Here is a 26,278-nt window from a genome sequence, read left to right as displayed (position 1 = left end):
TAGGCTTGAATGCGTATGGATCACTGTTCAGGAAATACTCAAAATAGGGATATCTGCTATTTTATTCCCCCTAAGATTTGTATGATCTATTTTGTAATCTAGTTTAAACAGTAAAGAAGCCAGGCCTAAGGAACACCATTCGATAGAAGACCACAGCTCTCTCATGTATGTGGAGGCATATGTGTCCCAGGTTTAATTTGAGGGAAAAGAACAGGATTTTTTCTGATATGTCTGATACGTCTCTCTGCAAGACCTGTTGTCTCACAGAAAGAAACATCATTTCTCTACCCTAGTTCTGCATATATGTCTGGGAATTTGAGAAAGAGTATCAGATGAGTAGTTAGAAGACTAAAAGCTAAGCATAAAGGAAGCAAAAACAGACCAACAACTGGGTAACATGCCTCCAGCACATGAGGCTGAAAAGCAACGTCTCCTAATTCCTAATTCAGGGAAATTTAAACATTTCACTCTGTTCTATTAGTTCACTTTCAATCCATGACAGAGACGTGCAAAGCAGACTAAAGCCCAAGCTGAGTCCTATGGACTGTGAAACACCACTGAGGGCCTGAAACAGCACAGATGTGTTTTCAACCTCACTAAACTGTGCAACACTTGGTCCTCCCAGGTCAGTCTCGGAACTGGCCACATGCCTCCCAAGGCAGTCTACAAGCCCAGGGGCCCGGGGCTTGCTTGCTAATGGCCTTTACACCGGTCATCACTGTTTCCTCTGGAGTGTCATGAGGTGGCTATGGAAAGGGAAGGAAGACTGGATGGCCCCTCCCAGCTTGGCGTTACTAACCTAATACATCAGACTGTTGCCTGTGCTGCAAGGGCCAGCTTGTGGAGAAACTTGTGAGTAATGTTAGGAAGGCTACTCTGATTTTCTTGAGGTCATTTTTGTTTGAAAAGCTTTTAAAAATTGAAGTAGAACTTAATATAGAGTGCCCAGAATGTAGGTTATCTTCTTCACAACTGACCATGCTCCTAGAACAACCACCAGGTCAGAAAACAGAACATAAACCCAGAGGCCCCTCCACACCTCCTCTTCCAGTCACTCCCTGTAGGGGTAACCACAAGGCTAAATCTTTTTTTATTATTATTATACTTTAAATTCTAGGGTACATGTGCATAACATGCAGGTTTGTTACATATGTATACTTGTGCCATGTTGGTGTGCTGTACCCATCAACTCTTCAGCACCCATCAACTCGTCAGCACCCATCAACTCGTCATTTACATCAGGTATAACTCCCAATGCAATCCGTCCCCCATCCCCCTCCCCGTGATAGGCCCCGGTGTGTGATGTTCCCCTTCCCAAATCCTAGTGATCTCATTGTTCAGTTCCCACCTATGAGTGAGAACATGCGGTGTTTGGTTCTCTGTTCTTGCGATAGTTTGCTGAGAATGATGGTTTCCAGCTGCATCCATGTCCCTACAAAGGACTAAAATTCATCCTTTTTTATGGCTGCATAGTATTCCATGGTGTACATGTGCCACATTTTCTTAATCCAGTCTGTCACAGATGGACATCTGGGTTGATTCCAAGCTGAATCTTAATACTTAAGAGACCCATGTGTCCTGCTTCTGTACCTTATATGAATGGTGTCATTCAGTATTTCCTATTGGTATTCAGCTTCTTTCAATGAGCTTTACACCTGTGAGCTTCATCCAGGTTGTGTGTAGTTAGAGCCACTCATTCTCAATGCAGTACAGCGTCCCACTGTGTGAATCGGACATAATTTATTTATGCACTGTTGATGGGTGCTTGGGTAGATTCAGGTAGGAGTTACTATAAATAGCGCTGCTACGAACATTCTGATACATGTCTTTTAGTGAGCTGACGCACATACTTCTTGGACATATGACTAGGAATAGGATTGCTATATTTCTTGAAGTTATTTTTGGCATTTACTAGATAATTGATGTTTACAACATTCTATAAAAAAGCCCCAAGGTCAAGTCTTTATTAATTACATGCAGAATTATCTGTTGTGTATTCATTCTTGAACTTTCTGCAGCATGTACTATTATAACTGAGGTCAATGCCACTGTATCTATTTTAGTAAGCAGTACGATCATTTACAGACGCACAGTACCACATTATTTACTTTGGTTTATTGCCCTGGCATTTGTAACACAATCCTAAATCACCCTCCACCTCAGCTACTGCTATCAAGAAGAAATTAAGAAATTTCAGTAATCACAACTAGTTCTTATAAATAGGCAATACACCTCTTCCATCTGGCCCCACATAAAGATAGGCAAGTGAATATTAAATCTGACATATGCAGGCACTGAATTATAATAACAGAAATTGGAATATGATGCTATAATTATCATATCATCAAAATGAGAATGAGACAAAGGGATAATTAAAATCATCATACCCAGCTTAATATTTTCATAACTAAAGCTTTTATTCCAGATTGCTGATTTGCAAGTTTCTTACTGATATTTCATGTCTTACAAGGAGCACTTTCATAGCCTTATACACCAAAGGGGAAGCAGACATTAAGGTAGCTGCTGCTTCTTTATTTTTTAAAATAAATTCTAACAACTACCATTGTTTCCCCGTGTGTGTGTGTGTGTGTGTGTGCGCGTGTGTGTGTATTTTGGAGTTGGAAATCAAAAGTTCATGGTTTGAAAAGAACTCTGAGGATCATTATGTCTTGGCCTTGTCTCAAGTGAGAAAACTGTTCTTAACAGTTTCCTTAACAGCTGATTATCCAGATGTAGTAGGTTTGTGTGTCATTTAGGATCAATTTCCCTTTCTGACCTAAAATCTTCCTAATCTACAAGTGAGAGGCATAATTTCAACTACCACTCCAGTTCTGCATATACATCTGGGAATAGGAGAAAGAATATCAGATGAGTAGTTAGAAGACATTTAATTTAAAATCAGCTCTACCACTTATGAGTTGTGCAGTGATGGGAAGACACTATCTATTCAAGGCTCACTTTTTTAATTCATAAAGTAGAAATAAAACTTACATCATAGGGCTGCTCTGTGTATTAAATAATACATGTGAAAACATTCTGTTAGTGGTTAAATGATACACAAATATAGCATATTATTATGATTGTTATTATTAACTTGTACAATAGACACTTTCCAAAGGAAAAAACATCAACATTCAAACTTTGAATCAAATTTTGCCCATCCTATTGTCTGCACTACAAGTAACTTCCAAAAATAAGTTGTACTATCAACTTGATATGATTTGGTTGTGTCCCCACCCAAATCTCATCTTGAATTCCCACGTGTTGTGGAAGGGACCCAGTGAGAGCTAACTGATTCATGGGAGCAGGTCTTTACCACCATCCATGTAAGACATGACTTGCTCCTCCTTGCCTTCCGCCATGATTGTGAGGCCTCCCCAGTCATGTGGAACTGTAAGTCCAATTAAACCCTCTTTCTTTTGTAAATTGCACAGTCTTGGGTATGTCTTTATCAGCAGCATGAAAATGGACTAATACACAACCTTATCCTCATTCATAAAAGGAAGATTGGCCATGGCCACGTTATCTCTTTGAATTATAGCCATTATCTTTAAAGAATGGTATTTATCCAAAAATTTAAGAAAACAGAATCTCCATGAGAATTATATCTTTAAACTTAACTTATGGGTTTATAGTATACATGCAGTATACTATCAATACATGGTAGCAGGAGACTTTGTTATCATGGTCTATAACCATGAAACTATAGAAAGTGACAAACTTCCTAAACTTAGGAATGTTATTTCTTAGAAAAAAAATCGATTTTAATTCACATTACACAGTTTTCCATGCATTCAGATTAACTAGGATAAATTCTTAAATAATTTAAGTAATTCCAAGAAATCACAGCACATTAATTAAAAGATTGTATTTTCTTTTTTCCTGTGCCTAGTAGATAATGGAATAGTCACTAATCTTGATTCTTGAGGCATCTTTAGGAAAGGGGGTTATTCTAACCCAGTTCCTGCTGCTAGCAATAGCTTTGCAATTATGGGCCTTACATTTGGAATACAGATCCTGGACTCATGATATTCACATTTTATTAAACAGTGAAATGCACATATGAATAAGTTTCTTGCAACTGGAAAAAGTCCTGTCCAGGCAGTACACTGTTGATCTTAGAGAATTATGTTGTGATGTATCTCTTAAACAATATTGATAAGGTTTGGCTGTTTCCCCACCCAATCTAATCTTGAACTGTAGCTCCCATAATCCCCACATATCATGGAAGGGACCAGGTGGGAGGAAACGGAATCATGGGGGCAGGTCTTTCCTGTGCTGTTCTCATGATAGTGAATAATTCTCATGAGATCTGATGGTTTTATAAAGGGCTGTTACCCTGCACATGCTCTCTTGCCAGCCACCATGTAAGATGTGTCTTTGCTACTCCTTTGCCTTCCACCATGATTGTGAGTCCTCCCCAGCCATGTGAAACTGACTCCATCAAACCTCTTTTTCTTTATAAATTATTCAGTCTTGGGTATGTCTTTATTAGCAGCATGAGAACAGACTAATACGAATATCACAGATATTTTAACTAAAAACGAAGTAAGAAATCACCTAATCCAATCATCTTGTTTTGCAGATAAAGAAATCAAGGCCCAGAGATTATGTGAATTTGTCCTTTGTCCTACTACCTGGCATTACAAGGGTTATTCTTAAGTTTCTTTAGTTAAGGGCTAGGCCCACTTGAAACTGTTTTCACTTTGAAAAAAATCAGTGAAGAAATGACAGTTTCCATTCCGGGGATGTTTATGTGTTAGGATCAACCAGTGTGTGAACTCCTTGGGGAAAAGACTTTGTAACCGCCATCATTCCATCATTCCAGGTGTAATAAGGAAGGCCCACGTCAGGCTGGTAAATGCTGATGAAGATGGTAAGAACAGAGGCCAGGAAAGCTGCCCAGGAGGCATAAGGCAGTCACCACATGAAAACATCTCAGTGGAGAGATAAGAGATCAAACTAGCAATTTAGAACATTCATTGAAGTGATTTTCCTAGTACTCAGAGGGACAGGATGAAGAATGGAAAATGATGAGAGAAAAGATGAGAGTCACAAGGGATAGACGTAGAGGATCCAATGTCATTTAATAGAAATTCTAGAGATACTGTATCTGGAATAGAAATAGATGTTGAAAAAAACACTCAGAGAAAAAAATGCTCTCATACAAAGGAGGACGTTAGCCTCAAACTGAAGAAACAGCATTAGAGGTAAATTTAATGAAAAGAAAACTATATATAGACATATGTAGGGGCATTTTAAATTATATATACAGTATACACACCAATACATGCAGTATACTATCAATACATGGTAGTAGGAGACTTTGTTATCATGGTAAAAACTAGAAGATGAAAGCAAGCAACAGGACAGAGCCTGAAATAAAAAGGTCTGGGCTTAAACACCTGTCTCCCATCAAATTGCCTTCAAGGGTGAAATGCATTTTCTTACATGCAAAGATTTTAAATATAATATGAAGGCACCTAGACAAATCAAAACAACTCTTGAAGTGTGCTTGAACAAGGAATAAAGGGAATTAAGTAAAGAAATAAGGAGGAAATTGAGGCTGGAAAGGATGAGGGATTACCACTGGAATCAGTAAAGGTGCATGGTAGTTTTAAATATGATAGCAAAATTCATTTGTGTCCTTTTTTTTTTTTCTTTCCACGAGTTATCTCTATCGTTTTAAAAATGGAAGGAAAAAAGAATGAGGTATGCTCTCCAACTGAGATGAACACAAGTAGATATAGCTGAATGGGAAAGAAACAGATAAATATTTAGGCATTGTCCTCTTTCCCAAAAAAAGAGCAAAGATTACATGTTCTCTCTTTTTTTTTTTTTTTTTTGAGACGGAGTCTCGCTCTGTTGCCCAGGCTGGAGTGCGTGGCCGGTTCAGCTCACTGGGAGGCTCGCTCCTGGGGTTTTTATGGCGCATTCTCCTGCCTCAGCTCCTGAGTAGCTCTGGGACTACAGGCGCCTGCGCCGTGCCCCGGCTAGTTTTTTGTATCTTTTAGTAGAGACGGGGTTTCGCCATGTTAGCCAGGATGGTCTCGATCTCCCGACCTCGTGATCCGCCTGCCTCGGCCTCCCAAAGTGCTGGGATTACAGGCTTGAGCCACTGCGCCCAGCCTAAGATTAATGTTCTCTAACAACTTTGATAAGTAAGTAAATGTAGGTTTAGAAATGCATCTGAAAAAAACATTAGAATAACCAATAGAATAATGGAAAACATTTGGGTGGATAGATGCCCTTCCTTCTAAACTAGAAGTTATTAACAAAATGTGGAAGGAAGGAAGGAAGGAAGGAAGGAAGGAAGGAAGGAAGGAAGGAAAGAAGGAAGGAAGGAAGGTAGGTCCCCTCCTTTGTCCTACCATTAGCAGCAAGAACACAACAAAACATACAAAATATTTAAGGCATAAAGGAAGTTGGCATATGTACAGTTTATGTTATACTTTTAACAAAAATTACAAATAGGTTAAACTCTCTCATCAACAGGAAAAGGTTATTGGATGGGATTTTCTTTCTTTTAAAAAATATTTTGTTAATAAAATAATTTTGTTCTGTTTTGTTCTTTTGGAGACAGGTTCTCATTCTGTTACCCAGACTGGAGTGTAGTGGCGTGATCTTGGCTCACTGCAGCGTCGACCTCCTGGGCTCAGGTGATCCTCCCCCTCAGCCTGCTGAGTAGCTAGGACTACAGGCACCCACCACCACACCCCACTAATGTTATTTATTCTTTGCAGAGATGAGGTCTTACTATGCTGTCGAGGCTGGTCTCGAACTGCTGGGCTCAAGCAATCCTCCTGCCTTGGCCTCCCAAAGTGTTGGAATTACACATGTGAGCCACTGTGCCTGGCCTTCTTTCTAAGACAGTTATAGATATACTTTTCACAAAAAGCATACCTAAATAAAATACCATGTAAGGCTAAAAATAGAACAGACAAATAATTTTTGAACAGCCACATGCACAGCCATGAATTTTGTTTGGCACTATTAATGTGAGACAAAGAAGACGCCAAGAGAAAATACAGGACTAAGAGTCATTTCTAACTAACATAGAATCCAGACCAAAGACACAACAGTATTAAAATGTATGGACCAAATAATATAATATGTGGTCAATGTAACTCGGGAATTTTTAACAACACGGGAAACTATTTTATATTTTATTGAAAGACAAATGACAAAAAAAATCTGTATATTCTGTCTGATTCTACCCATGAAAAAATATATATGTATATATGTGGAAAAAAACAAAAAAGACACAGATGGAAGGCATATAACTTAGTAGTTGGATTATGGGATTACAAGTGGTTTTTATTTATTTTTAAATGCTTCTTCATTATTGTCTAAATTTTCAGTATTGACTATAGACTAATCTTGTAATAAAATGGTATCATTTTAAAAGAATGTATAATTGCAGTATTTCTAACTTTTCAAAGAGAATGAATTTTCTTTGTTTATATTTTACTCTGATTTTGGTTCTCAACGTGACTTAAAATTACCAGATTTCATCATTTCAGCTTCTCCTTAATCAATGTACTGCTCTTCTCACACAGAAATAAACCAAAGCCATGGTTTCCTCATAAGCATACAGTTCCTACAACCTTGGCAATTTATGTAATTTAGAATGTTGCACTTAATAAAATCCTTAGAATGCATCAAATAATATAGTACCTTTGGAAATCAGTGCTGTAGTTGCTACAAAATTAAGCATTTCATATGTAATTTTTTCTTGAAGAATTTAGAAAAAATCATTGAATTCTCACATAATTATTTCCCAGTTCAGTAAAATCAGACCTATATATTAACCTTGAAGAATTTTATAGTAATGGATAGAACTGATTTAAAGACCTGTAACTGATCTTTTGGTACATTATCAATGTTTTTACTAAATTGGGTAATTAATCATGTCATTTTGAGAATTAAAAGGTTCTTTAAAATCAGATACTCTTTTCCTTTTGCTTATGAAAGTAAAATTCACCTGCAAGTTTATTTTAAATTTCCAACCAGTTCAATTTCACTGTGTGGTAACATGATGTCAAGGAAAATGACAGACCAAGTGACGAAGGAATCAGATAGATGTAAGCACATGTCACTGGGGTGCTTTCCCCGCATGATAAAAGCTTTAACTGAAGGTGACACTAAATTAAGAAGTACTGTGCATAAAAATTAAAGCTGTGCCTTTGGGAACCCTTTGGAACATAGTGTTTCAATCAGCCACTGTAAATTCACAAAATTTACAGAGCCAAACTAAACACAAAGTAAATTTATGAGAGCTTTTACTTTCTATATCAAGCTTGTCCAACTTGCGGCCCATGGGCTGCATGTGGCCTAAGATGGCTTTGAATGCAGTCTAAGACAAAGTCATAAGCTTTCTTAAAACATTATAAATGATGAATTCTTTTTAGCTCATCAGCTATCGTTAGTGGTAGTATATTTTGTGTGTGGCCCAAGACAATGCTTCTTCTTCCAGTGTGGTCCACAGAAGCCAAAAAAATGGACACCCCTGTTCTACACGATGACCGTGCTATTGCGATGACTTAGAACAACTAGAGAGAATAAGAAATAAAACCATAAACTACTAGCTGAATTATTATTTGGTAGGTAAACAAAGTTTTAAGAATAAGTTAGAGAACACATAGCAGATTGGAAAATTGAATTCATCCTTTGTCCTTGCAAATAAATCCTTTCTCTCCCTACTAAAATAGCAATAAATGAATAAAAGAGTATGAATTCATAAAGACAAAGCACGATGCTGGCAGATGAGAAAAGTGAACACATTTTTGAAGATAGAAAACAGATAAGCTGAGAGCCAAGAGTCTGCAGATAGAGGATGCTATAAAAACACACCAGGAAAAGTTTGGAACAGTCTTCTTCGATGAAAGTAACTTTCTTACTCAAAGGATAAGGTCTCCTGACAGTGGCAGAGGGGAGGCTCCTCTGCAGTGTGCCTGGGCCCTGCCGGCCACCCCTCCCAGGAGTTCACCATTGATGGACTCCAGCAGTGCACACAAAGCCTCACACCAGCGTTTTTTGGTGTCTCACTCTAAAAAGCGAACGAAACAAAGACTACCAGAATTTGAGAAATGCCTTTAATATAATGGGAAGAAGTCAACCAACCTAACCAAAACAAATCAAAACAAAAAGATTGGGGGAAAAAAAGGAGTCAATGCAGGGAGCAGAAAAAACAACTCCAAACATTATCAGAGAGGTAAGAAAAGCTACACAATCTATCCAGCAAGAACAGGTTACAATAAAAAGCAAATCAGAGAACAAGAATGTGTTCTCAGAAACTGAAAAAAAAAAAAACACAGTATAATCAAAAACTTCAACTGAAGGATTAGAAGACAAACTTGAGGAAATATTTCATAGAAGAGAATAAAAGACAAGGAGTGAAAAAGTTCTGAGCATCAGCTGAGGAAAGCAAACAGAGCAGACAGAAAAGAGAGTATTATGGAGAAATAAAATGAGAACACCTCCCAGAAATAAGAGGTGAGTTTCCAGATTGAAACAGTGAATGGACAAAAGACCAATTGCAAATCACCAGGGATAAATAAAAATCCCTAAAAATGGCCAGGGAGGTGCAGTTCTTGCAGAGGGGAGGGGAGTGACAATGGAGTGTGGGAAGAGGAACAATCCCATGGGTGGATTTCAATTTGAACGAAAGCAGACTCCTCAACAACAAAACGGTTAACACAACATGGAATGATGCCTTCAATATTCTGAAGGGAAAGGATTTCCAACTGGAATTCTACCCGTGGCTGAGGAGACACACACGCTATTTTAGTTAGAAAAGTAACTCCCTCCCACAAACTCTATCCCAAAAAGTCAGGAAATGAAGAACATAAATTGGTGAAAAGAATTCTCCAAGCTAGGAACAGAAGCTCTAAGGAAAGGGAGATAAAGGGAATTCCAAGATGGAGGAAAGACCTGGAAGGAAAGACCTGGAAGGCAGCAGGTCTGGAGAGAAAGCAGTTCAGATGGAGAAGGGCAGAGGGCTATCTGTGGGGTGAGAGGGGGATTAATGGACCCTGATGTGCCTGACTGTAGCTGAGTCAAAAGCCAGATGGAGAAGTTTGTATTTTTAGGTCACATTGTGATACAACCAGAGGGTGTTCAGTCAAAGCCAATCCAACAGGTAGGATGGCTGAGGAAATGTTTTCCTTGAATGGGAAAGGCTACTTCCAAGGATGACAAGAGATACATGCCTAAGAGATCAGGGGCCTGAAGGGGTTCCCACAGGCTTCAATTAAAAAGAAGGTCAATGATGCAAAACCAACCATTACGTGTAAAGTCAGAGCAACCGAACAAGAATTCCAAGAGCTGCACCTCTAGTTCCTTCCAGAAGGGGATGTCTTAAGTCTCAGAATAATGCCTGGACCGTCCAAAACAGTTTATCAGCTATACATGTACCTATTGTTTTACTGTTGTAGTATTATTGTTTTGTTTCAAAATATCAATGCATGGATACTCTTAACAATTGACTGGAATTTTATGTGTGTATGTGTGTGTGTGTGTGTGTGTGTGTGTGTGTGTGTGTGTGTTCCAATTCACTCATTTAATCGTTCAGTTTGATATTTCTTTCCTTTTGTAATCATTTTAAAATGTGTATAACTTTTGAGTTGAAAGTTGAATTAGTTCACTTTCATTCTTTCTTACTGAGTAAGGTATAGATTTCTCTCTGAACATATGTACTATGACATCCTAAAAGTTCATCTCTTCAGTGTTCTCATTATACTAAGTCTGGATTTTCTGAGATTCGGGTCTGGGTTCTCCTTTGAGCCCATGATTGCTTAAGTGATAGTTATAAATGTTTTTGCATTTGTTCTAGGTGACTGGATTTTTTCTCAACAATTTCTTATTTCATTGCATTTTGATCAAAGAATAGGTTTGATGTTTTGTTTTGAGAATTCACTGAGTTGTGTGTGGCTTAACAGTAGAGTTTTGAAAAGTGCTTTTGGGTAAATTTATTGTTTTCAACTTGATGTGTATCTTTAGTCACTCTTCCTCCTTTTCTTAAATCATGTTATTCAGATTCTGTATATTCTTATGTCTGTTTTGCCTGTTTACTCCATCACTCTCTGAAATGGGTAAATTAAAATCTCCTTATATTATCTTATTTCTCGTTATATTTTCTGCCATTATACTTTCCAAAACATGGTATTATACTCTTTAGTGAATAAAGACTATGTCTGTTTGAGTCTCATCATAAAACTGAATCTTTTGTAGTGTAAAGAACTCTCATTTACAGATGAAGAAATAAAGTTAGGAATAGTGGGGCGATGTGCCTCATACTACAGAGTGAGTGGTCAGTCTGGATGCCCAGTTCTGGTGAGTTCCAGGCCTTGAACATGACAAGTGAGCCTGACACCCCCCAGCCACCACACACACACACTCACTCACAAAGGGGAACAGATGTGAAAAGAAGAAAACATCTAAAATAATTTCCATTATTATTTTTGAGCCAACAGAACAATTCCAGGTAAACCCTGAATAGAGGGTGAGTTCTCCTATAAGTTTCCACTAAGAGCACCCAAAAATATCTTAGATTTATCCGATACCCCCAACCCCTACTTCTGAGCAGCAAATGCTCCTCTTCTATTTCTTTGTATTGTTTAAGGTTTGACACTTCAGCCACATACGCTGTGCCCTGTGTCCCACACAGGAGTTCTGGGGCAAGAGGCCTTCACATTGTAACAATATCTGGCTCTCAAAGTAAATAATATAATTATTGGTTCCTAAATAAATTACCTGTGTACGTTTTGTGACACAGAGTTAGATCAAGTCTTCTGGAGTCTGTGTTCTACTCATTTGGGGGGAAAAAAAAGATTTCATATCTAATCCTGGACCTTGGCTCAAAAGTAAATTTACATCTTGTAGTCCCAATATTGTCATCTCTAAATATTCCTATGTTAACAAATACACCTACTTCACTTTATTCCCTATGTAAATTCATGCAAATAAAATGTAAATTGTGTGATAATTGTGTGCCCAAAGTCCTATTTTCATACAGATAAGAACTGATGCAATTTATTTCAAATAATTTATCCATATTCTACATGAATTCCATACAAGTTTGAGTATTATTGCTAACACCCCTGACTATTTTAATAAAAACTAAAATAAACCTATCCAACATCCATCTAAAAAGGACACCCAGGGTCCACCTCATCTATTAAAGTGAGCTATTATTTTCAAATGTCGTTAGTGATATCTTGATGTCATCGTCCTCCTTGTCAGCTGTACAAAATAAGATGCTGACAACTTATTTTAAGAATACTGTTTACTTCCTTTCAAAACACCAAGGCTTCAATATCAGAATCAGAAATTCTGATTTGAAATGGTAAAAACAACATTCTACTTGCAAGCACTCCACTGCCTGGGAGCATTTTCTAGAAAAGCAACTGAAATTGCCACCTTCCTTAAAGTGGAGCACTACATTTTCATGCTTTCCCTCAGGCTTTAGAAGCAGGAGTCAATCAAGTTGTTTTATACTGGTCCTAGCCAAACTGGAGAGGCTTGCTCTTTTGTTCTGTTTTTTCTTTTCTTCTTCTTTTTCTTAAATATAAGAATATCTGCCTAAGAATCTTCTGGACTAGAGACTGCAAGAAGTGTCTTGTAAAATGATGCCTTTCTGGTAAAGGTACATACCTATGACAAGAGGAAAAAACCTTTTACTTTGGAGTATGCAAGTTTTACTCATTTAAATTCATTAGGAAACTCAAGCTAGAAATGATGATTATATTAATAGTACACCTAGGAATCTGGGAGAATACAGCAAAGATTTAAAAATTTTATCTCTTGCTTACCATCTCTGACATAAAATAACAAAATGTATAATGATAACTTCAGGTGTTTTATGGAAAATTTCTAGCATGCATGCACATGTGTGTGTGTGTGCATGTGTGTGTGCAAGTGCATGTATATAGTATTCTCAAAAGATACTGCCCAAGGTAAGTACTGAAGAATAATACTTTCAATCTTTCAGAGCTATACAAAATTTAGACTACAATAACAGTAAAATATAAGAAAATGCAGGGATTATGAATGGTATCAATTTTTTACAGTTAATTGCAAGAGGATTTTAGTAAATTCTTAAGTTGTACACATAGTTACATTTGTAAATTGATTAAGTGGATAAAATACAATGATGAAATGATTAAAGCAAGAAAGACGTGCCCAGCGTTTCCTAGAGCTAACCTACATTACTCATGATCCGCACTCTCCAACGACACCCTTGAGTAACTCCATCAAAGATTTATCCTCATGCCTTGAATACAAGGAATTTTGAATTCCTTGTATTAAGACAAAATAGTGTTTAATATGATAAAATTTGTTTGCATTTCCTTTCGCAGGTAAATTAAAATGTATTTACCTGATGGTTTACATGCTTTATAACTCCCCATCAAAAACGCAAGGTCAAGAAACATCCAGTTCTCTAATTTTTGTGTTTTCCATTCTAGATAGATGCTAGCTGCAGGTACTTGTTCTTTTCATTTTCATTTCTGAGACCCTGGAATCATGAAGCTTTTGGAGACCTTGCTCTTACTTGAGTGCTCTCTAATAATGAGGTCTGGAACTGGAGAAGAGCTGAAAGAATTCATCATACCAGCAGCCCTGCACATGTGTGAGGCCTGGAGACAGGATCACCTCTCAGGCCTGCTGTGTCCCTAAAAATGCCCCATTCTTCTCACTATCACACTTTCAATATTTCATTTTTTTCCCTAAGCTTCATAGAATGCTTTTCTTTAAATCCTTCTTTATTTTTATATTCTTCTCATTCATTGAGAAATTCTGAGGCCAATCTTTAAAGGCTACTTTAAAGGCTACTTATCTACTTTAGTAGATAAACTTAAGTCAAATATTCTCTTGATAATTAGATAATACAAAGAAGAACATCAATTAGACCCCATTTACATTATGTCAGATGAGAGAAAGTTCAGAGAAGCTGCTGGAACAAAGGGCAGCAGAACCATTGAGTCTGTGTCCACAGCCTTCTCAGAATCCAGTAGGGAGAGGTCAGAAACACACACGCCCAGCGCAGGAGGCAAGCCGGCTTTGCTGAAGTGGAAGGAGAGGCTTGTGTGAGATGCTCTGCTACCTTAAAGAGCAGTCCAGGAATGGTCGGTGTCATTTTAGCACCAGCTCCACAGAAGCGTCATCATCAGAGAGCTCTGAGGGAAAGACAAACTGCAATACCGTGGTGTGACTAACTTTGGGGAGAATGATTCCAGCTTTGAAGGAGGCATTAAGATGGCCAGTCACTTCACAGAAATACCTGTGCGCAAAATGCTGCGATGAGAGGGCACAGTACGCCAGACTCTCTCAGGGCTGTCTGACAGAACTCTCGGGGATGATGGACATGTTCCATACCTTTGCTGTCCAATACAATAGCCACTAGTCACAAGGGCTGCTGAGCATCTGAAATATTGCCAAGCGTGCCTGAGGAACACAGAGGCAGGTGACCAGCGAGTACCACAGTGGGGTGTTACAGCTCTAGATCACACACGCACACACACACACACATACACACACACTCCCCCCACACACAAACAGAGGCCTGAGGAAGCTGATCTCCATAGCTATATACTCCTAGTGCTGTCTAGGAAGTGGCTCCATCAACTCCAGCAGAGTCCTCGCTAATACAGGGCACGCTCCTAATCATGGGCTTCTCCCCTCTCCCCTTCCCTCCCTCATCTTTCCTTTGTCCTCGTTTCCTCCTCCCCTCACACAGCACTAATATTACAGTAGGTACAAGACATTGAACAGAATGTGAAAAAAAAATGCAGGTAGCTAGGCAGACATGAGCAAGGCAGGAGAGGCCCGCTACCCCAGGAATGCCAGGCTACCATCAGGTGATGGTCAGGTGGTTCTTACACTGTCTAGCTAAAATAATAATTGGTCACAGCTGGTGCCAGAAAGCAGCAACCTCCCAATAGATAAGAAACACCTGAAACTGGTGATCAGCCGCTTCCTGATAACATCTCAGGAGCTGCGTGAGTGGACCCAAGCATGTTCGCTAAGAGGCAAAACGGCGGAGTTTAACTGGTACATGACCTTCCTCTAGGAACATTCAACTGGTAAGGGAAAAATGCCCCAAATGAGCATGTACACAACTTCAGTAAACACACTGTGCATATGGCCTGTATTAGTCCATTTTCACACTGCTGATAAAGACATACCTGAGACTGGGAAGAAAAAAGAGGTTTAATTGGACTTACAGTTCCACATGGCTGGGGAGGCCCCATACTCATGGCGGAGGGTGAAAGGCACTTCTTACATGGTGGGAGCAAGAGAAAATGAGGAAGAAGCAAAAGCAGAAACCCCTGATAAACCCATTACCCATCAGATCTCCTGAGACTTGTTCACTATCACACGAATAGCGTGGGAAAGACCAGCCCCCATGATTCTATTACTTCCCCCCGGGTCCTTCCCACAACATGGTGGGAATTCTGAGAGATACAATTCAAGTTGAGATTTCACAGGGGACACAGCCAAACCATATCATTCCACCCCTGACCCCTCCAAACCTCATGTCCTCACATTTCAAAACCAATCATGCCTTCCCAACAGTTCCCCAAAGTCTTAACTCATTTCAGCATTAACCCAAAAGTCCACAGTCCAAAGTCTCATCTGAGACACAGCAAGTCCTTTCTGCTTATGAGCCTGTAAAATTAAAAGCAAGCTAGTTATTTCTAGACACAATGGGGGTACAGGTATTGGGTAAATACAACTGTTCCAAATGGGAGAAATTGGCCAAAACAAAGGGGTTACAGGGCCCATGCAAGTCTGAAATCCAGCAGGGCAGTCAAATTTTAAAGCTCTCCTTTGACTCCAGGTCTCACATCCAAGCCACACTGATGCAACAGGTGGGTTCCCACAGTCTTGGGCAGCTCCACCCCTGTGGCTTTGCAGGGTACAGCCTCCCTTCTGGCTGCTTTCATTGGCTGGTGTTGAGTGCCCACAGCTTTTCCAGGTGTATGGTACAAGCTGTCAGTGGATCTACCATTCTGGGGTCTGGAGGACAGTGGCCCACTTCTCACAGCTCCACTAGGCAGTGCCCCAGTAGGGACTCTGTGTGGGGGCTCTGACCCCACATCTCCCTTCCACAATGCCCTAGCAGAGGTTCTTTATAAGAGCCCCACCCCTGCAGCAAACTTTTGCCTGGGCATCCAGGCGTTTCCATACATCTTCTGAAATCTAGGCGGAGGTTCCAAACCTCAATCTTGACTTCCATGCACTCACAGGCTCAACACCATCTGGAAGCTACCAAGGCTTGGGGCTTCCACCCTCTGAAGCCACAGCCCAAGATTTATGTTGGCTCCTTTCAGTCACAGGGGGAGCAGCTGGGACACAGGGTACCAAGACTCTAGGCTGCACACAGCACAGGGACCCTGGGTCCAGCCCACAAAACCACCTTTTCCTCCTGGGCCTCCAGGCTTGTGATGGGAGAGGCTGCCACAAAGGTCTCTGACATGGCCTGGAGACATTTTCCCCATGGTCTTGGGGATTATCATTAGGCTCCTTGCTACTTATGCAAATTTCTGCAGCCAGCTTGAATTTCTCCTTAAAAAATGGGTTTTTCTTTTCTACTGCATCATCAGGCCACGAATTTTCTGAACTTTTATGTTCTGTTTTCCTTTTAAAATGGAATGCTTTTAACAGCACCCAAGTCAACTTTTGAATGCTTTGCTGCTTAGAAATTTCTTCCACCAGATACCCTAAATCATCTTTCTCAAGTTCAAAGTTCCACAAATCTCTAGGGCAGGGGCAAAATGCTTCCAGTCTCTTTGCTAAAACACAACAAGGGTCACCTTCGCTCCAGTTCCCAACAAGTTCCTCATGTCCATCTGAGACCGCCTCAGCCTTATTGTTCATATCACTATCAGCATTTTTGTCAAAGCCATTTGCCAAGTCTCTAGGAGGTTCCAAACTTTCCCACATTTTCCTGTCTTCTTCTGAACCCTCCAAACTGTTCCAACCTCTGCCCTTTACACAGTTCCAAAGTTGCTTCCACATTTTTCTTGTACCTTTTCAGCAGTGCCCCACTCTACTGGTACCAATTGTACTGTATTATTCTGTGTTCACACTGCTGATAAAGACATACAGTGGACTGGAAAGGAAAAAGAGATTTAATTGGACTTCCAGTTCCACATGGCTGGGGAAGCCTCAGAATCATGGTGGGAGGTGAAAGGCACTTCTTACATGGTGGCAAGAAGGGAAAATGAGGAAGAAGCAAAAGTAGAAACCCCTGATAAACCCATCAGATCTCGTGAGACTTATTCACTATCACAAGAATAGCACAGGAAATACCGGGCCCCATGATTCAATTACCTCCCCCTGGGTCCCTCCCACAATGTGGGAATTCTGGGAGATACAATTCAAGTTGAGATTTGAGTGAGGATATAGCCAAACCATATCATGGTCCCTCCTAAGTGCTGGCAGGTCACTGCACATGTGGACAGTCTACTCCAATGAAGAATCAGGGTGAGGCAGGAGAATAGGGTCTAGAAGCAGGAAACCTAAGGCCAATTCACCCTGACTCCCTAGAACTAAATGAAAGGAAAATCCCCAACTTTCCACTCTCAAGTAACAAAAGGACCAGAGGCTACTCCCTTTGTACCCCCCACGCCCTGCTTTTCTGCATGAAAGATGGAAAATTGAAAGTATCTCTGATTGGTTGTAGACACCAACCAGTTGTGGACAGCAACCAATCAGATGTTTGCATAGGAGCGTAACTTTGTAACTTCACTTCAGCTTCTGATTCGTTGCTTTCCACAACCAATCAGACTGACTGTGGCCCACTACTTCATCTACATAGGGTGTACACCAAGTAACCAATGGGAAACCTTTAGAGGGTATTTAACGCCCCCCTAAAATTCTGTAACGGGGATTTTGAGCCCCTCTGCTTGGGCCTGCTCCCACTCTGTGGAGTGTGCTTTCATTTTCAGTAAATCTCTGCTTTCGTTGCTTCATTCTTTCCTTGCTTTGTTTGTGTGTTTTGTCCAATTCTTTGTGCCAGACACCAAGAACCTGGACTCCCTCCACCAGTAACAAGGGCAGAAGAAATGCAACCCCGGGAATTATGCCAATGTATAAAAACCCCAAGGCAAGGCCTAAATGGCTTACTTGACTCTCTCAAGTTGCCCTCCTGGCCCTCTTCCAAGTACACTTTACTTCCTTTTGCTCCTGCTCTAAAACTTTTTCATAACATTTCACTCTTGCTCAAAAACTTGCCTTGGTCTCTCACTCTGCCTTAGTCTCTCACTCTGCCTTTTGCCCCTGGAACAAATTCTTTCCTCTGAGGACGCAAGAATTGAGTTGCTGCAGATCCGTACAGACTTGACACTGCTAGCACTAAGATGTCTCCTCCGGGTCCAGCTCCACGTTCACAATCTGAGTCCCACAGATTTTCACAAGTCACCAAGCAGTCTTCATGTCTTTCTTTTGTTTAATGGATGCTATATTTTTTTCTTTTAAGAGTTAATAGATTTATGCATATCACATTTATATTCATGTATGTGATTTGGGAGTGCTTTATCACTATTATGGTGGCATTTCCTTTGATTCAGTTAAAAATGCTTTAGGCACTAGTTTCCAGGATTACCTGATAAAGCATGGACTTCCTGTATTACACTTAGACCCTTTATTCAAACAAATTTTTTCTTGCTTCGTGTATTATATGACTTAATCTTTTCTCTTTATAATAAACTTTTCTATGATGTTTGTTTATATATTTGTGTATTTGAACAAATTTGATATTAATTCTTTCAGTCTTTATATACTGTTTCTAGATCACCAATATAAATAATTTATCTACACATTATTTACCAGTTGATGAGGATAGAAAAAGAAGCAAAGGCTTACATATTTACTTGCATTGTTTTTCTTTAAAAGCAACATCTGTTCATATGGATATTGTCAAATACTTAAAACCTGGGCATATTCTGCAACATAACTGCACACTAGTTTTCTATTCTTTTATAGAATTAACTCCAAATTAATAAGAAAGAGAGAAAAAGAAATAGAGGCAAGAAACAGAAAATGAGTAGAAAAGGTAAGAGGCTCTGGAATTTCTCTGGAAGAAAGCAAGTCTCAGGACAGGGTGGTGGGTGTGTATGACAGTATGCATTTGGTAGGAAAATTGTTACAAAACAGAGATTCTGGGACATGAAATGAGTCTGGGAAACACCTCATAATTCCAAGAAGGTTCTAGAAGGGCAGAGTTGCAGGCAGAGGAAAATGTCAAGGAAGGGCCTCGGCAACACAGAGGTGGGAGTGTCATAGGGGCAGCTGGCTCCATGAGACTCATTTATGATGTTCCATGTAGCTGCTAATCTGCAGAATGTTTCCATTCATCCAGGAATAAGTAAGAAAAATGTTACCTGTGATGTCCTGAATAACGTGGACCACGGATATGGCCTATTCCTCGGCACCCGGGAGTAGGACAGACAGCTTGACCTGGAAGGATCTTCAGGTCATTTGTTCCTTCAGGAAGAAAAAGAACATACCTTGAAAACACTCTCATTAAAGAAGACTGCAAATCTGAAATATGTAAATGATGCTAATTAAGACTTTACAAATTAAAAACAAACCATCACCAAAAACCACTTACAGGTGACTTACGATGTATTAGTAATATTAAATTGTTTAGCAGAAAATACCAGTGCTATAATAAGTAACAGTAACAGCACAATCCATATCAGAGAGAGAGGAAAATGAATAAATGAATAGGCATTGAAGAAATTTTTTTTTTCTTTGAGACTAAGTCTCTCTCTGTCACCCAGGCTGCAGTGCAATGGCGCATCTCGACTCACTGCAACCTCCACCTCCTGGGTTCAAGTAATTCTCCTGCCTCAGCCTCCTGAGTAGCTGGAATTACAGACGTGCATCACCACGCCCGGCTAATTTTTGTATTTTTAGTAGAGACAGGGTTTCACCCCTTTGGCCAGGCTGGTCTTAAGTTCCTGAACTCAGGCAATCTGCCCGCCTAGGCCTCCCAAAGTCCTGGGATTGCAGGCGTGATAAATTTTTAAAAATAGATATGAGAACATTCACTTATTTCTTTCAGAGATTAATAATGGCATAGGCAATACAGCCACGAGCTGAGAACGCGAGTACGTAAGGTCTGCTTTCTGCTCCTTGGTGAAGCCACCACTCAGCCACAGCAGGGATCTTGGAATACTGGACAGAAACCAGGCTAGTAAACAGGGTGTGCTGAAGATGACAAACATGGACCTACAGCACACTTACTCAAGTGGCTATCAAAGCTAGGCAAAGAAAGAACTGACATTATGCTACTCTATACTGCTGCTATACTGTACCATATGCTATGCAGTACTATATGCTACACTGTACTATATGCTCTACTGTACTATATATTGTACTATACACTACACTGTACTATATGCTATACCATACACTATATTGTACTATACACTACACCATATTATATGCTGCATTGTGCTATATACTATGCTATGTACTACACTGCACCATAAGCTACAGTGTACTATATACTATATGCTACACCATGCTGTAAGCTACACTGTGCTATATTGTACTATATACTGTACTGCATTGCACTGCACTGTACTCTAACCATGCCAACCAGTCTGTCAATCCAAAGAGGCAGTCTACATCTAAATATTATCAGTAGCAAAACCTCCATGCCCTGTTCTGTGATTTTCCTCAGTGTTCTCTGTCCCCTAAACACACATGCGCACACACACACACATATACACATGTGCACACACACACACACGCACACTCACACATATCAGTTCCTGGAACGTCCCATCCCATACCTCCTGCTGTTCTGGGCCTTACTTTCCTGACAATCCCACAGTTCCCTTCTCCCTTCCCAGCTCTCAGACTTCCATTTCCTGTTCAACAAATTCCCTACTTCCTCCTCCTCATCTCAGTATTCCCCATTTCCCAGTCCTGGTTTCATGGGGCTGAAGACATGGCTTCCCACAGCCCTCCGCAGGGGTCATGTGCCTCCAGAGAGGTAGGGAAGTCAGGGTCAGTCTTCCTCTCTGTGCTTCCTCAGGGCCACACCTCTGAGGCTCCTCTTCTGAGTCTGCTGCCTTGGGCTTCCACCATCTGCCCACTGTTTCCACATCACTCAGGGAAGACTTAGGCACTGGCTCTCCATGTTCTGCTCTCTCCCAAATCTGGCAATTGCTCAGGCACACTCAGGCCCCATGTGCTCATCCTGCCGCTCTGCCACCCCACCACATCAGTCACTTCCTTGAGCCGGTGGCCCCCAACTCATCTGGGACACACAAAGAAAACCCTCTGGGTCTTGCCATCACCCAAAATGGCTTTGCTTCCAAAACCCCACCTGACCACAAAATCGTATCCTCCCATACTGCACACTCAGGTGGCCCAACTGCTGCTGATGTTTTCAACGTCAGTGGACTTTCCAGGCCACTAATTTCCCTTCTTCTCTTCCTCAGCCCCTTCTGAGGGGCCACAACCGCCTTCCCTTGTCTAACTTAGATTCTATCAATTATTTGACCCTCTGTTGCTCTCTGACTTTTTAATCACGTCTGGCTGTGGGGCGGGGGTGGGAAAGAGCCAACCACGGATCGCCCGAAACAACCTGCTGCTCTATGTTTTGCAAAACTAAGTTCTCCTGGGGAAAAAACGCACATCATGCAGACAAGATGTTACCAAAACACCTGTCTCCCACACTGCCACTGGCCTGCAGCCTCAGCCCTGCTAACTGAGGACCAGGAGCCCGTGGACAGCGCGCCTCCTCACCGCCTGCCCAGCACTTCCCCTCCCTCCTTTCCACTGCAGTGTGGGGCGCACTTTCCCCTCTCCAAAGCAAATCCCTCACCATCTATGCTTGATCTCATCACCTCCCATTCTCCAGGATCTGTAAGCTATGAGGTATTTTAATCGCTCCTTGACTATTGACCAACATTTAAACATACTCCAGTTTCCCCATCATAAAAACAAAGACAAAAGAGAAAACGAAAGTTTACAACTCTACTTGGATCCCACAGGCCCCTTAGCTGCTGTTCCCCATTTCTTGTTCAAAGCAAACTTCTCAAAGTAGTTACCTCCTTCTCCTCGGGGCTCCTTTCCTGAGCCACATTTGTTTTAACATCATCCGACACATTAGGATAACATCCCACATATTGGGACCTAGACTCAGTATTTTAATGAAATCTAATTACAATATAATACAAATTTGTGGTAGACTATGAGTGCCTCTGAAAGAAAGAACTATGGATTACTCACTTATTGCACAAGCACTAACTGAGCACTAACTATGTGCTCAGTAAGTGCTTGTGGAATAGGTATTTACTGAAACTGCATACTGTACTATATGCTACAGTATGTAGTTCAATGTATAGTTGGCAATCTCCTTTTGGAATTGCTGTTGTCTGCTGGCTTTGGCAACATCACACTCTGACAGTTTTCCTTCTGAACATGAGGATTCTTTTGTAATCTCCTTTGCCAGCACTTCCTCCTCTAGTCAACCTGAAATGTCAGGCAACATCCTCAAGGTTTGCTCCTGGGCCATCCATTTCTATGGCTTCATTTACCAACTGCATGCTCACAGTCTACAGCCCAGGCATTCTTGAAGTTCCAGACCAACATATCCACCTTTCCACTTGATGTCTCCATAGCTATTTCTTAAAGTCATTTCAAAGTCAACATGTTCAGACTGAACCTTTCGTCTTGTCCCCCAGCCTTCTTTTCCCCTAGAACAGCTCATCTCCGTGACTGCATTACCCTCCATCCAGATGCCTGGATCCTTGACATCATTTCTCCCTGGATCCTTCACATCACCTGTCCCTCATTTCATGCCACCCTATCAATCAGTCCTCAATTTTTCAAATACTTCTTTTACCTACCAACTTATCTTCATTGCTACTATGACTGGCCTAATCCAAAGCCATCTTCCTGATTGAAGAATTGCAACAGTCATTCTTCACTCTTCCTAATCTATTTCACATCTTGCAACCAGAGCCATCTTTTCAAATCACAGACAACATCATATCACTTCTCTCTTAGCACATTTCAATGGCTTCTCATTGCTGTTAGGATGAAACCTCAAATTTTTAACCTGGCCTGCCTGATTTATGATTGGACTTGATTTTTCTCCTCATTCAGGATTCTGCATCCATGCTGGCCTTCTCCTGTTCCTTGAACCTGCCAGGTTCTTTCATACATCAGGGCATTTGCATGCTGGCAAGAACATTCCACTGTCCCCTTGGATGACTCCTTCTTGTCTTTCACATCTTGACTTATATTTCACTTCCTCATGCTAATTTCTGAGAGGAGGTTAGGTCCCCATTTTATGTAGCACCTACCTCAATTACCAAGTAAATAATTATTTGTTTAATGTCTATCTCTCTTATTAAACTATAAGCTGCAGGCATGGGTCTAGTTCACCACTGTGTCACCAGTATCTAGCCTGACACAGAGTTAGTGCTCAGTAAGTGTTTGTGGAATAGGTCAGTGTTCCATAGTTCTTTCTTCCTTTGAGAGACACTCATAGTCCAGAAAAGCAGCTTTATATATAAACAGCAAATTTGCATTATAGTGAAATTAGGTTGCATGGAAATACTGAGTGAGTTTAGGTCCCAGTGTGTCGTGATATTAAAACAAATATTTAAGCCTCAAATATATTTTCATTACATTTACTGAACCATAGGAAAGTATGTCTGAAGCACATCTTATGTTCTTACGACTTTGTGAAACACATTGAGGCATAAATAGAGAAAAAGAGAGCTACTCTATTCAAAGCCAGCGTTTGGAAACAGCTTTTTAGAAAAACAACTTTCAAACAAATCAGAGGAAGAGATGTTTGAAAAACTGTAAAGAGGATCGGCTTGGTGGCCCACGCCTATAATCCCAGAACTTTGGGAGTTTGAGGTGGGAGGATTGCTTGAGGTCAGGAATTTGAAACCTAGAAAGACCTTATTTCTACAAAAAAAAATTTTAAAAGTTATCTGGACATGTTGGCATGTACCTATAGTCCTAGCTACTCTGAAGGCTAAAATGGGAGGATCTCTTGAGCCCAGCAGTTCAACCAGTCTGGGAGATAGTGAGACGGTATCTCAAAAAAAAAAAAATGTAAACAAATCCTTCATTAAGAAATATGCTTGTGTCATTCAGTAAATAAAAGGATCTAAGAGAAAAGAAATATATAGTATATAAACAGTTTTCTCTAAACTGTATCTCACAATACATTATCCAAGCTATCATTATAAAGGTCTGGAATATTAAACCCACAAATAAAAACCAAAAAATACTCTCCATCAGCCAGCCCGGATGGAACTCTGTGTGGACAACATTCTACACACACAGTGACCTTTCAGTGAATGCTACTTAATATTGTTTCCAGTACTATTTTAATGTACTTTATTAAATTAAGTTTTAAACTGATGTTTTTAATATTTATCAATGCATATTTCTCTCCATATCCCTGATGGGTACCATCATTCTCTCCCAGGTAGAGCTGGAAGGAAAGGCATGACCTCAACTAGGGGAGAAGAGCCATCGCATTAAGAAGTACAGCAAAAGACATAACCAAGAAAGTGTCGAGAAGAACAGGAAATAAAAATGCATGGGACTTGGCAATTTCCTCATTAAATTTTGTATGACAAAGTATAATAGGTTGAATTAATGGCAAATGAGACAAGGAGCCATCCACTGGGGAAAAGAAACCTGCAAATTCTGCAACAGTTCACATGATTGCTCTAAGATAAAGGAAACCTACCATCAAATGAATGTTTGTGTTCAGAAAATAATCATATTTTTGCCAAGAATAGCTTACTATAATTTGGACATTTAGACAATTAGGTCGCAAGAAGAAATGTTCTCAGCTCTAAATCACTTTTTCAGAAAGAGCATCCCTGACCATATGACCCATTCTTGTCTTCTTTTTACCACTTTTCCTGAAATTAGTTTTGTAGTTTATCTGCTTCTATCACCCGTCTCCCTTCACTAGAGTGAGGACATTTACCTTATCTAACTTGTCTACCACTGTATCCCCAGCACCTACTAGAACAGCGAGTGGCAAGTAATAGATACTCAACAAGTACGTTTTATGAGTGGGAAGATGATAATAAAGACAGCAATGGCTGGGCGCAGTGGCTCATGCCTGTAATCCCAGAACTTTGGGAGGCTGAGGCGGGCGATCACAAGGTCAGGAGATCGAGACCAACCTGGCTAACAGGGTGAGACCCCACTTCTACTAAAAATACAAAAAGTTAGCTGGGCGTGGTGGTGGTGGGCGCCTGTAGTCCCAGCTACTTGGGAGGTTGAGGCAGGAGAATGGTGTGAACCCAGGAGGCGGAGGTTGCAGTGAGCCGAGATCATGCCACTGCACTCCAGCCTGGGCAACAGAGTGAGACTCCATCTCAAAAAAAAAAAAAAAAAAAAAAAAAAAAAATTAATACCTGGAAACATTATTTTATCACAATGCTGTGAGATCATCACTATTTTATTCTCATTTCAGAGCTCAGCTTGTCTGAAATCCCTCTCTGATCTTCTGTTTCTAAATATTATGAGCTACTTGCTGTATCAAGCAGCATGAATAACTCCTAATTCACTGGAAATCTTCTATGAAAACTTTTACTCAGGCAGCAGTAAATCTAATGGCAAGGTTCTTTAGGAAAGGACAAAAAGGAAAGAAAATATGCTTTTAAACTAGGAATTATCTGAATAATGAATGATGCTTTACCCTAACATGATACTATTGTTAAGATGTCCTCATGGAATTCCCCATTCACACAGAAATGCATGGTTACTACATGCAGCCCTTTTTCCTTGCCAACCAAATTCTGATTTTGCTCAGGGCAACAATGTGCCCAGCTACACACATCCTCTTTCCCAGCCTCTCTTAAATCTGGTCATGGTCACTCGACACTGTCCTGGATAACCGAAGGGAAAGGCACCGTAAGGACAAATGCTTTTCTTTCCTGTTAAAAGGGCGAAGATGAGACTGGTACTGCTTTGCCCATTTTCCCCTCCTTTGGACTCCCTGGAATGCAGATGTAAACGCTCATGAGATGATAAGCACAGAGACAAATGCAAAGGTGTTGAGGGAAGAAGACAACAAAGGAAGACAGAGCCTGGGCCCACAACACTGCCATCCTTGGACCTGCTACACCAGTGATCTGTCATGCAAGAAAAACAACCCTCTCTTTGATTAAACCCTATGGTTTAATTTTGTGTTACTTGCTGATAAAATTTCTAGGATAAAACAGCAATTTTATTTTTTTTTCTTTTTTTTTTTTTTTTTTTT

At 40.4% G+C, this 26,278-nt stretch overlaps 1 protein-coding gene across 1 annotated transcript in view; it reads right to left on the bottom strand.

Moving 5' to 3' along the window:
- L3MBTL4 (L3MBTL histone methyl-lysine binding protein 4) overlaps positions 1-26,278 on the bottom strand; it is a 231,022-nt gene that overhangs the window by 141,210 nt on the left and 63,534 nt on the right. Inside the window, exon 5 of the mRNA XM_017867900.1 lies at positions 19,389-19,491. Within this exon, the coding sequence (XP_017723389.1) occupies positions 19,389-19,491 (103 nt within the window). The remainder of the gene's footprint in view (positions 1-19,388; positions 19,492-26,278) is intronic.

Source organism: Rhinopithecus bieti, unplaced genomic scaffold (genome assembly GCF_001698545.2).
Source record: "Rhinopithecus bieti isolate Rb0 unplaced genomic scaffold, ASM169854v2 scaffold_3856, whole genome shotgun sequence".
Classification (NCBI taxonomy): Eukaryota; Metazoa; Chordata; class Mammalia; order Primates; family Cercopithecidae; genus Rhinopithecus; species Rhinopithecus bieti.
The sequence above is the reverse complement of the archived record's forward strand: the minus strand, read 5'-3'. Positions and strand labels throughout refer to the sequence as shown.